At 40.6% G+C, this 13,323-nt stretch overlaps 1 protein-coding gene across 2 annotated transcripts; it reads right to left on the bottom strand.

Annotated features, from left to right (window-relative positions):
* On the bottom strand, positions 1 to 13,030 carry Pacrgl (parkin coregulated like). 2 transcript variants are annotated; one of them, XM_028865894.2, is made up of 9 exons: positions 12,888 to 13,030; positions 10,295 to 10,398; positions 10,013 to 10,167; positions 8,870 to 8,937; positions 7,194 to 7,284; positions 5,258 to 5,392; positions 4,473 to 4,580; positions 2,847 to 2,927; positions 1 to 742 (listed from the first exon to the last, which is right to left on the bottom strand). In XM_028865894.2, the coding sequence occupies exons 2-9, from the start codon at positions 10,344 to 10,346 to the stop codon at positions 686 to 688; spliced, it is 747 nt and encodes a 248-aa protein (XP_028721727.1). In that variant the 5' UTR covers positions 10,347 to 10,398; positions 12,888 to 13,030; the 3' UTR covers positions 1 to 685. The 2 variants fall into 2 exon arrangements, with proteins under 2 accessions (XP_028721727.1, XP_028721728.1); XM_028865895.2 differs by having other exon boundaries at positions 10,295 to 10,362.
* Positions 13,031 to 13,323: the final 293 nt, after the last annotated feature.

Below are 13,323 nucleotides of genomic sequence, written 5' to 3'. Positions count from 1 at the left end.
TCACTGAGGACATGTAAAGGACTTTAATTTCTGAATATCTGCATATGTACATCATCATTATTTTCAGGCTACAAAATGTAAAAGTAACATTTACTTGAATAAAATTTAGGTAATTTTAACAAGTTGTAATAAACAATAAATATACTTGTAATAGAATTTTCACATTTAGAACAAGGTTTTTAAACTGGAATATTCAGGAAGGAAAAGATGTTCCCAAGCATTCCACATTATAAAATACATATTTGCACATACCAGCTAATAGTGAAGTCACAAATATTTACTTGCTATCTTAAATTTTTACAGTCTTGATAAATATAAAAACCAAATGGCCAAAACCAACCTATAAAATAAGTGCACAGCTACAAAGTGATCTTAGAAGGGCTGTAAGTAAAAATATATTAGAAAATATGCATATAGATATGATCCGTAAATTCACACAGATGACCACAATGCAAAACCCTCTCGGAATTCACCTTTTTCACCAGCACTTTAATTGCTTTCCACTAGCATCATGCGTTTTGTTGACAAACGGCTTCCCCAGTGAGTCCTCTGGGCTGACACGGTCCTGGGAGCCTAATTAATGAATGAACGGTGCTGGGAGTCAGGGTGACCCCAACTCAGAGAGGCCCACTGCAGCCACTGTCAGTGCCTGAGGAAGTAGCCTGGCTTTTGCTGGCTCCCTTAATCAACAGCAGATAGAGCAGTAGGTTGGGATTTTGGATTTGATGACGATAAGACTCCCCTGTCAACAGAAGAAAACATTGTCATTCAGTCACCCAGTAGGCACTACACTTAAAAGTGTTGCGTAGGAAATATCCAAGACCCAAACAAAAGGAATACAAAGGGCACCACCCAAATTACAGAATAAACAGAACATTTAAAAAAAAATAGATTTGTAAGTTTTATGTGTATGAGTGTTTTATCTTCATGTATATCTCTGTACCATGTGCATGCTTGGTGCCTAAGGAGGCCATCAAGAGAATGTCCTGTCCCCTTGGAACTGGAGGGACAGGTGGCTGTGGATCACCATGAAGGTGAAGAGAACTGAACCTAGGTTCTCTGCAAAAGCAACAAGTGCTTTTAACTGCCAAGCCATCTCTCTAGCCCCTAGTAAACTTTCTTTTGCAATGACAGAAATTATTATCAAAATATAATGTAGGACACACAAGGAACAGTGAAGACTGAGGAATATTTAAGATCCCTTATAAGGCCGGGCGGTGGTGGCGCACGCCTTTAATCCCAGCACTCGGGAGGCAGAGCCAGGCGGATCTTTGTGAGTTCGAGGCCAGCCTGGGCTACCAAGTGAGTTCCAGGAAAGGCGCAAAGCTACACAGAGAAACCCTGTCTCGAAAAACCAAAAAAAAAAAAAAAAAAAAAAAAAAAAAAAAGATCCCTTATAACCACAATGCCATTTTCTTTTCTTTTTAAATTCAGCATTTGCAATATCTAAAGCTAGTAAGACTGAGTAACAACAGAAGGAGCCCTCTCTCTCTAGGACCATAGACTGGCCAACTATAAAATCCACAAATGTCACATGATGATCCTTTCTCTTTTTCCTGATCCATTCCCTAACATGGTTTCCTGGAGTTACAGATTAAAATTGACCTTCTGTTCACTTGCATTTCACAAGGGAGGAAAGGGCAATACATCTGGGATTCAGACTCTTAAATGATCAAGTACATTTACCAATAAGTATTTCATAAGAAATGGAGACACTGGTCTGGCTAGGGGCTGGTTCTGCACCTCCTTGGTGTCTGAATATAAATCTCCTGACTTGAACTTAAAGACAACAAAGAAATGCATGTTCTAACAGCCCTTTTGAGACTTAGTTCCTTCGCATAAACTTTAGGTGTTCATTGCAAAAACAACATCCTCAATTTAAGGATTATTAACATGAGCAAAATCAGCTGATTAAGGCATGTCCAGCAAGACATTGTATACAATCATATATATTTTCTTCTAAATAATTACTTAGAAAATATGGAAAATGAAAGTTCTACATTGTTAGGCTAACTAGGTGAACACTTCTTTCAAATTATAAAAATGCAGTTAATTTTGCTGACATCTTATAGTAATAAAATTCTCTTATTCCTCCCCTTGAAAAGTTGAGGAAAAAATCAGATTAACTCTTGCAGAATGTATACATGGTATGCTAATGTGAAAATTGCATTTCCATGTACAAGGAGATTCTAAAACTTAGAGGAAGAAAAAACAAGGCAGATTAAAGGGGAATGGAGAACCAAGAATGTAGGGAACTCAGGTAATACCTGCTTAGCATACATAAAGGACCTGAGATTTCTTCCTAGTACAGCCAAGTATAAATAATATACAATTTTTAAAATTTTTTTTTTGGGGGGAGTTGGGCTAAGTTAGTCATCCTTCAACCTTTTCACAGGTCAAAACAAAATACATAAAATAGTTTAAAGAGAAAAACTAAGAGTACACTGCCAAGACCACCTTTATTTACCCAGCCTGGTTCTACAAAAGCCATCTTAAAAACTGTACCATCCCAACCAGGCAGTGGTGGTGCATGCCACACGCCTTTAATCCCAGCACTTGGGAGGCAGAGGCAGGCAGATTCCTGTGAGTTCAAGGCCAGGCTAGGCTACAGGGTGAGTTCCAGGAAAAACTCCAAAGCTACAAAGAGAAACCCTGTCTCCAAAAAAAACCTATGTCATCCCAAAAAACTAAGTTCTTAGTCTGAAAGATGACAGGCCAGGTATTTTCCAATTAGACTTGCAGCTGTAATGAGTTAACACAAGCTAACCACATATCGATTCTGCGAACAGGACTGAAAGTCAATGTACAGAAGCAATGCATGCTTACAGGTGCGGCATTCTACTTACACTCCCGCCATGCTGCTCCAGCTTTTGCAAGGCACTGGTGATGGGTTCTTTGAATTTTTTGTCCATTAGCCTCTTGGAAAGCTTTTGAAGATTGGAGGAGGGGGGATTCCAAAATAAATAAATAAAGTTGCCATAAGCACAAATAACTTTCAAAGATGTCTTAATTAAAAACACAAAGTTTGTTTCAGTAAATGTTTCACTGAAATTTAATTATAGCAATATAACATTTGGTTAAAAGTTGAATTTATGTCCTTTCAAGTACTACTTATCCTACAATATCTGCTATGATAACACATTTTCTGGGGCTAGGGAAATGACCGACTTCAATTCCCAAGACTCACAGAAAGAGTTGGGCATGGTGCCTTATGTTTAGAATTCCAGCACCGAGGAGGCAGAAAACAAAAGGCTCCTTGGGATTCACTGCCTGGACAATGCAGCCTAATTGCTGAGCTCCAGGTACATAGAAGACCCATCTTACAGGAGGTGGGCAGTATTTCTGAAGACAACACTTGAGATGGTTCTCTACATTCCACATGTATGCACACATGCACACACAACCACACATGTACTCACACAGAAATGAAGTTTTCACAAGCATGGCATACTTTTCCGTTTTGTCACATGTAAGACCATGCAGAGAACTATGACGGAAAGCCATATCTCCAAAGCACATGTTACCAAATAATAAGAGGGAACTAAGTAACGGTGACTGATGGAGGAATCAGACGAGAAACCACAAAACCACTTATCTCTGGTTACATCCTAAACAGACTCTAGCTAAAAACACAAGAATTTTGTTTAAACGGGAGAGCGTATGTGCAGGAAGACAGATGTGCAAGGCACTAGCAGAGAAGCAGTGCTTTGAAGGTAGTCGGGAACAAAGGTACCAGTATTCCCATAAAATACATGCATTTCTGTGGACAACAACCTAGATATTTCAGCTACAACCAGCCATGCTCTCAGGTAAAACATTCTGGAAACATAGTCAACATAGGTTTAATAAAATGATACTGAGCACTTTTTATTATAAACCTCAAGTCAGTTTGTAAGCTTAATCCATTAGGAAATATTAGGGAAGCCCTGTCTACTACTGAACTACTTTGTGACCCACTTAGTCTAATCTTGTTGGTCAGGATAAATAGTAACACTGACTGTCAAAGTGACCAGATAGAGAAATGCCCAAGTAAATAAAGCAAGCCTTTGGTTTGTCTGCCAGAGGAGGGTCTTCCAGAGAGTAAGTTCATGAGGCTCTACCTAAGAAGTGGACTTACCCTTTTTGCATTCTTCATGTGGTGGTGTTATTGAGAGGAAGCAGGAAGTGGGAGGTGGGGTTTAGTGGAGAAAGGTTACTGAGACCCTGAGCCCTTCCTATGTGCCCATCCATGTTCCATGTACACTATGAAGTCACCTGTTCAGCGCTCCCACATCCTTCCCACCATGAAGGACCGACACCTGGAAAACTTTGAGACCAGACAAATCTGCCCTACGGTTCAGTTGTGTCTGCCGGTATGTTATTACAATGACAAGAAAATGTCTGTTGACGGATTTGAGCTGGGCTAGTGGCTGATTTGAAGACTGGGGTTATGAGGACATATGCACAGCTACTCTATTCTCTGCAGTACTCACACTTGTAAGCAGATGTTTCAGATGGCCATTCAGAGATGGGCCAACGACCACACTTAGCTGTACGAGTGCGTTCAGTCCTCTTTCAAACACTTCATCATCAGAATGGACCTGTGGGGCCAGTTAAGAGGAAAATTAAAGCCAACACAACCCTCTGAAAGAGACTCTGGTTCTCTCGTTTGGAACTTTTCCATGGCCCTTTGTGAGTAATTCTACTTTTTACTTTCAGAACAGACTTTCTAGTAGAATTAGTGCACTTACATCTGAATGGGACTTGTTCATTGGTCTGAGGGTGTGGGGAGAGGTAGAGGGACAGAATGTGGGAAAAGGAAGGGAAGATAGGTTAGGGAAAAGAACAAGCAGGAGGGGGGCAAGTGGGATTAAGCATTTAATCCTAGAAACTGATATACACACAGAATTTGGGGAGTAAGCTTTAATGCACGGTATCTAGAGGTAAGCAATTTCCACCAGAGAAGGGCAGTGACTAAGATTTAAGATTCATCTAGCACACAGAGCACAGAGTAACCTGAGGTTTTCTCCTCTAACTACCCAAAAGGTTTCCTTTTATTCCCAGGACCCCGAGACATCCTCTAAAGTCTCCAATGCACAACTGTGTAACTCTGAGTAACAGTGGTTTGACATTGCACATACCTGACAAACCCACAGGTAAAACACTAATCTGCATGTACTATGGGGAGGCAAGGAGCAGACAGTGTTCTCTTGGATCAGAGTTTTCATCCATATCATATAATTGGGAATAATGAAGTCTAGTGAAATCAATGACTTACCAGAGCTGCCTTCAGCACAGGAATGAGTCTAGGTAGCAAAGGTACAGCCTTTTCAGGAGCGCCCTGGACCAGAAGTAACTCCCTAAAGCCCTCCTTGGACACAAAGGTGTAAGGATGCTTTGTCTCCCTCAAACCCTGCCAAAGACAATACAGACACAGAAACATGATTCATTCGCTATTCGCTACCTTTTGATTATGTTAATAACCACAAAACTCAATGGTCCTAACATAAGTGAAACTAGAAATTTGCTAATATCATTTTAATCACAATGAGCAATTTCAGCAATTATTTTTTAATTATACCAAAAATCATGTAACAAAAGATACAGGATTCAAAAGTCTCTACCCTCACATAGAATGGAAAAAGAAAGCATGAAAAGGAAAATCAACAGAGTAACAAAAAGGGAAGAAAAAACTAATGGGATAAAAAAGAAAAACAAGGACAGATAAGTGGGAGAGAGGTGGAGGGAAAGGAAAACCTGATGAGAGAAGACAAAGAAGTCATCCAACACTGAGATCACTGCTTCCTAAGAGACACTGAAGGACAGCAAGGTGGCCACTGTGTGTTCTGTACTGGACCCTCAATGTGCTCAGTGAGTTCCTCCAACGGCCCTCCTCCTTCACATTTAAATATATTAAGATATTTAGAAGGTCAGTTCTGCACTGGCTGGGACAGTGTCAGAGCAGAAATCTGCTGTGTACAGCGGGACATAATTTGAAAACACAATCTGTGTACAGCACTGCTCATGTGCCTTTCCTCCCAAGGGCCTCAGAAAAGAGTGGTCTGTACTCATGACTTAGCAGCCATTACTAGAGGACAAACAATGACCACCTGACATTTGAAAAAGATCCAACAAAGCAAAGAGAAAGGCAAGAGCAATGCCCTGGATCTCTCCGTGAAGCAGGTTTAAACACTCAGCAAAGCCATGTCACAAAGGCCAACTTCCAATAGTCTGTCAATTGGACCTGAGTATCTGCTTCCAAATAGTGGTCAAATGGCCCCTTCCCACTGTCCTACCATGCTTTCTACAACAAAAGCACCAACATGGCAAATCCTTCTCTAAGAGGCTCAGTGCCTGTCCTAACTGTACCTGGGTCTTACTCATTTTCGAGACGGAAAACCAAAAGTCAAAGCTGAAATGGATCTCAAAAGTGGTCTGTCTGTACTCCTTCCCCATTACTAAGTGAGCAGAAGAGAAAGGAAACTGCTGCCTAGTACAGAAGTTCATTTAACAGTGTTGGACCACGGGTATATACACAGGACTGATCTTGGCCACTGAGACAGTGTGGCAGGTAAAGGCAACTCCACCTAAGCCTGATACCTGAGTTCGATCCCTGATCCCATATGGTGTAAGGAGAGAAGTGTCCTCTGACTCCTAAATCCACTCCACGGCACAACCACACTTACACACTCACACAACAAACCAACCAATGTTTTAGAAGAAGTGATAATTAATGAGTTGTAAAGGTAGAAGCCTTTTAATGATGTCACAAATTAAAGTACTTTGTGCACTCTAATCATCTGGACTATGCAATGTATCGCTAGTTTTGATTAGTCTAAAGCATGGTTTACTGTTTTATATAAAAGATTTATGTCTAAAAAAAATTAAGTATAATATACCATCCATTTCATTTAGCTATAAATCCCCATTAGAATTTCATTTTTATAAGACTAGTCAAGCTATTTATTTTAGATAACTATGTGTGTATGTGTGCACATGTGCACATGCATGTGTATAAAATATCTTGTATATGTGCACACACACACAAATATATAACAATCACAATTACTTGCTTAGAGTACAATATTTTAGTGTCTCTTGCTTGATATTTATTTTAAAAGGATAGAATGAGATGTATTTATAAGGTACAAAATAACAATAAAATTTTAAAAATATTTTTTCTATTAGCACTCAGGAGAGCTAGAATGTTTTACCTCAGCTAAAGTAATTAGAAGCGGGTCAAATGGAAGAATTTCAGGCGGGCATTCCCACTGTAATCTGTGTTTTACTGAGCCATGTACCAATCTAAAATATAAAAGTCAGAAAAAGTAATAGGAACCCCATAAGCAAACGCAGGGAGCTTATCACACAATACTCTTGCAGAAATAGAGTTGCAGTAGAATTATTTTGTGATATACAGCAGTATTACTGTACTCATAGGACATGGACAATGTAAAGCAGGTAAACAATTCTTCATATTCCCACATTATCCACAAAACTGTTTAGTAAGCTTGTATTGTAAAACTTTTAATTTATATTTTTATTTAAGCATGTCACTTTCTCAGAATCTTGATGTACATGTTGCACTGATCTCTCTCAGACACAATTACAACAAAATAGGTAATCTACAGAAAATGAAAACAAGTAGTAATAAGAAAAGGTAAGGTTTACAAAAAACATTTTCATGGCCTAACACTGGTAACACTAATAATCTGAAGGCAAACCTGTTTTATTCCTTGTTAAAGAGACAAAACTACAGCTAGGAAGATGAAATGGCCTGTTGGCGGTTACAAGCGGTCCTGAATTAAGGCCTCTCACTATCCCCCAGAGCCATTCCTGAACCATAACTGATGGGTTTACAATACAGCGCTACGGTCCTGACTGTGAATAACAGGTCATTCCCAAACATCTTCTTGGTTTCACTTGGCTCTATGGCCTGACTTCTTCACTGCTATAGTCACACCAGCAAGTGGTCTCATCAAGGCATCAATTTTTACATTTCCAGAAAATCTGAGTTACTCTGGGGAAAAGAACTCAGAAATTTAAAATCAGATAAAGCTTCAGTCTCAATGTGTGAGACAGCATCTTGTGTAGAACAGACTGGCCTCAAATCCACTATGTAGCCATGGTGACATTCCTCATGCTTCCACATCCCAGTGCTGGGATTGCAGGTATCGAGGCCATGCCAACTTTATGGAGTGTTGGGAGATAGAACTCGTGGCTTTGTACATAGTAGAAAGCATTGTATCAACTGAACTATAACCCTAAGTCCTCAAATTAGTATCTAAGGATAAAATAGTAATAATAAATTCAGGAATGCTTTGTTGGCTTGTTTTTCACTTCAAATTTAAAGATACCATTTTTTAAAAATGCATTTTTGAAATTCCAGAACCAAACATAAAAACTGATGTTGTAGTTATCCCTTCTATGACATTAAAAACAAAATTCTACCCCATGAAGAACATGAAAAAAGGCATCAAGAATTTATCCAAAAAGAAGCAAAACTAGTCATATATACTTATTATGAAATAATATTCCACTGCACTGTCAGTATTTACATAACCAACAACGTAGGGCGTTTTTATTTGCAATTTGCAAGAGCCTATGCATGCTTAAATTAGTTGTACCAAAAGTGGTACACTCAGTTCAATTTATTTTCTGAAATTGTTTGGTGTTTTACTACAGATCTTAGTAATTACATATTGGAGTAAAGGTGATTTTTATCAACAACGTCCAGGGATTGATACCAATTCAACAGTCAAGGTAATAAGTCACCTTGATTTAAATCTCACTAGCAAGTAAATCTTCAACTAATATAAACTGAATCTTATATTGATTTCACTCAACTACTTTGAAGCACACAGTCAGCGATGCAGTGCACTGATTTTACCTGCAAGGAATGCCTCCTTTAGAGTAGATAGCTGCAAATGCAGAAGGGGCTCGTGACTGTTCACCGAACTGAAATTCAAAAACAAAAATATCACCACTAACTCCGGTTCCTGATACCTTCAATTTCAATCCTGTTGAGATGAGAGGTTAAAAAAACCAAAAAAAAAACAAAAATACCTTGACTTCCCAACCCCCACTGTGTTACTTTGTGCACATCCCTGGCTCAGCCACATGACTGGAAAACGCACACACGCGAGCGCGCGCACACACACACACACACACACACACACACACACACACACACACAAAACCAAGCTGTGGGGTTATTTTTCATCAATCTCTAGTTTGGCTCAAAGCATTGCAGATAGCTGGAACTATACAGAGCAAAATATCTTTCCACTTTCTCTGCCAGTCTGAATCTTCAAAATGAGGACTAAATAAAGAATTAGGGAATTAAGGATAGGAGAAGTAGAGATTTGCTACCTATCACTGTATGTCCCACATGTCCATCGGCCAAGCATAGATGTGTAGAGATCAGGGAATCTATTTAACTTCTTCAAATTGACTTTATGCTTTTATGCAACAAGGGATTAAGCTTGGTAGAGTCAAAGGTCAGGAACCAGTCTTACAAACATATAACTGCATGCATCTTCCAGATTATAGAAGTGCTGCTAAGGACAGAGAGTACATTTATTTTAGCCAGCATGGTATGTCCTGCATGCCCTTCAGCCAAGTGTAGATATGTAGAGGTCAGAGAATCTGTGTAACTTCTCCAAACTGGATTTATACTTCTATTAAACAAAGGATTATATTATGATTTCTGGTAAACTGAATTTGTAGAACATAAAGGAATAGTTGGAATTTTATGTGACTACAGTAGCACATGAATAATCAATTCCATAGCAACTGAATACAAGCTAGTTCACCAACATTAGGAAGCAGGATAGAAAATTAAAAAGCTGACAAACAATTAAGAACATAACAAAATTAACATAATTAGCTCAAAACTAGCAAAAAGAAAATCCACGAGAGCATTCAGAATAAATTATAATCAACTAAATGCCTATTTCTCGAATAGTTAAACTGTAATCAGATAAAGTCCTATTTCTTGTGAAAATCTAATGCCTGAGGAATCTCTACTCACAGGGTTAATTGTTTTAGGGTTGAGTTTATCACTTGGCCGAGGATGAACCCTTCTTACAGCCTCTGGAGAACTGGTTAATGAGGAAGATTTGCTCCGCTGACCTGTCATCCTGTGTTTTACTTGTGCACTTGAGGATGTCCTTTGATCATAATTACCTAGGGAGAAAAAAAAATCAGATTAGTACAAAAGACAAATAAGCAACAGAAACTCTCCCTAACACAGAACACAGACTGTATCATTAACAAACCTGGCCTCTCCCTTTGAAAAAGCAAAGTTCTGTACCTGCTGCTCTGTTTCTCAGCTGCACACCTCCAGGGTACTCCGATTTCTGCATGGCTTCCCTTTCACTCCTGCAGTTAAATGAAATGATTTCAAAATCTGTTGATCTGCCACAAACACAAGACCAAAATGAATAGTTATTTTCAGGAGTGGGTGTGGAGGCCCAAGCTTGCCATCTTTTTTTCAATAGCTCTCAACCTTATTTATTGAGGCAGAATCTTTCACCGAGCCCAGAGCTCCCCTTATTAGCTAATGTGGCTATAGTGAGCTCATGCAAGAGATTCCCTGTCTGTGTCTCCTAAGTGCTGAGAGGAAAGACAGGCCACCACAACCACGAGGATTCTGGGCGATCAGATTCTTTACCAGCTGAGCTATCTCCTCTGCCCTATTTTCTAATTTAAATGAGTTTAAAAGCCAACGAATCTCTTCATTTGAAAAGCTTTTAAAGTCCAGAAAATAGGGCTTCCAAGGTTTTTAAGTATTCCATGTAGTTTGAGTCATGTGTGCATTCACATATGCCTGTTAATGTGTGAAAGTAGGTATGTCCATTGAGGCCAGAGGTTGGCATTAGGTATCTCTTGTTATTGCTCTCCACCATTTTGTGAACCAGGCTTTCTCTCGGAACCTGGAGCTTATAGATTCTACTAGACTGGTCTGCAAGCTCCTAGGATCTTTTAAAAATAATAGTTGCTTGATTTTTAGACAGGGTCTCATTATATAGTTCTGGGTGGCCTGTAGCTTGCTTTGTAGACCAGGTTGGACTTGAACTTAGAGATCTGCCCGCCTATGTTTCTGGAGTGCTGGGAGTGTTGAATGGCATGTGAGAACATGCCTGGCAAAAATAATTATTTTTAAGGTATTTTTGTTTTTATTTACTTATTCTTCTCTCACACAATACATCCCAACTGGTCACCCCTCTCTACACTCCTCCCAGTTCCAACTTACCACCACTATCACCACCACCACCACCACCACCACCTCCACTCTTCTCTAGAACTACTGCTCCTCGGTTTCCCTTCAGAAAAGAACAGGCCTCCCAGGGATATCAATGGAACATGGCATAACAAGATACAGTAAGAATAGGTACAAACTCTCTTATCAGGACTGGACAAGGCAACCCAGTAAGAGGAAAAGGGTCCAAAGATCAGGCAAAAGAGTCAGAGACACCACCATTCCCACTCTTTGAAGTCCCACAAAAACCTCAAGCTAAACAACCACAACTAATATGCAGAGGACCTAGAGTGAAACTATTCAAGCTCCATAACTGCTGCTTTAGTCTCTGTGAGCCCTTATGAGCTCACTTAGTTGATTCTGTGGGCCATGTTCTCCTGGTGTCCTCAAGCTCTCTGGCTCCTTGCAATGCTTCCCCCCACTTTGGCAGGGATCCTAGAGCTCTGCCAAATGTTTAGTTGTGGGTCTCTGCATCTGTTCCCATCAGCGGCTGAAGGAAGCCTTTCTGATGATAATGAGGCTAGGCAGGGATGGCTGAGTGGTTGAGAGCACGGGCTGCTCTTTCAGAGGTCCTGAGTTTAATTTCCAGCAACCATATGGTGGTTCACAACCACCTATAAAGGAATTTGATCCCCTCCTCTGGCATTCAGGAGCTTATGTATATGACAGAAGAGTTTATGTATAAGACAGAGCTTACATAAAATACATAAATAAATATTTAAACAAAAAGTTAATTGTTAATGGCATCACTCTTTATTTTAAAAGATAGAGTAAATATGTTTGGTTAAAAAAATATATCCACTGACAAGCACGGACTGACGTAGTTTGTGAAAGAAAAACAACCTTTCTCTCACCTTTAGACTACTTTTTCTTTACATGACTTTAGGTGGGTGGTGTAAAGGGGTAGGGACAAGAAGAAATGAAGAGGTGAAAAACTTTGTTATAAATACTGTCCAAGTAACCCCTCGTTTCTTTCTTAGAATTCTAAGTAGACATCGGAATACAGAAATCCACTAAATGTGGAACTCCTATACTATGTCACAATGTCAGAAGGAAAAACAACAAACATAATACAAATCCCCTGTCATTGAGCCTCTGCCTAAAAGGGACTGGTGGCGCCTGTATACGCTAGGAAACCACTGCATCTTTGTTTTACAAGTACCAAATTTCAGTCCCCACCTCCCCCAGTTTAAGACCACTGGACTAATCTAATTGTCCGTCACCTTTCTTCTACTCCCTAATTAGAAACCTAGAGAGTTCCAAACAGTTCAAAAGGCGCTCAGCTAAAGCAGCTGCGTTCCGTCTGCAAAGGTCCTGCAAACCCCAAACGGACAACCCCATTCCCTTGGTTATCACGAAGTAAAATTCTGCTTCCCATCACCAAACCCACCCACTTCGAAGCACCTAAGTTCACTTCAGCTCCAGGGTGTTGCTAAAGTTGAAAATGAGGGAGTGTGTCGACACCGCTAGAGGAAAAAAAAGCTTTGAAAATTGGGAGACAGGGTGAGCGGACTCCAGTTAGAACACTCTTAAGTTCCCAGAGCTCCTCTGGTGTCCCTAGCAACAAGCTCCGGCGGCTCTAGCTACGGGACGCCAACCTGGAAGGGCCCCCACGCCGAGACCCCGCCCTGTCGCCCGCGCCTACCGCCTTTCAGGCCGCCCCGGCGCTCGCGCCGCCCCAGATGGGGCTTCCGTCCGGCCCTCCGAGCCCAAGCTAGCGGCTCCCGCAGCGGGTAGCCGTGATCCAGGAAACCGGCTTCAAGTAGCAGACACATCCGGCGCCGCGCGGTGACGTCACGCGCGCGACGCCCGTTCTAAACCAATCACAGGGAGGCCACAGAGGCGTTTGGGAGGTTGCCGGGCAACGACTTGGCATTCTAAGGGTTTCTGTCCAGCAAGAGCTCCGGTAACCGTCTCAGGTGACAAAGGAGCCCCTGGGAGACCTTAAAGGAAGTTTAAGTTTTAGTTTCCACTGAAGATTCGCTGATTCTCTCTAGACGATGATTCTCTCTGGTTCTCCAGCCCGGTTTCTCTCCATCTATATGCTTATCTTGTAGCCAACACTGGTGCCTTAGGTACTG

This window comes from Peromyscus leucopus, chromosome 10, assembly GCF_004664715.2.
Source record: "Peromyscus leucopus breed LL Stock chromosome 10, UCI_PerLeu_2.1, whole genome shotgun sequence".
In the NCBI taxonomy this organism is placed as follows: Eukaryota; Metazoa; Chordata; class Mammalia; order Rodentia; family Cricetidae; genus Peromyscus; species Peromyscus leucopus.
The sequence above is the reverse complement of the archived record's forward strand: the minus strand, read 5'-3'. Positions and strand labels throughout refer to the sequence as shown.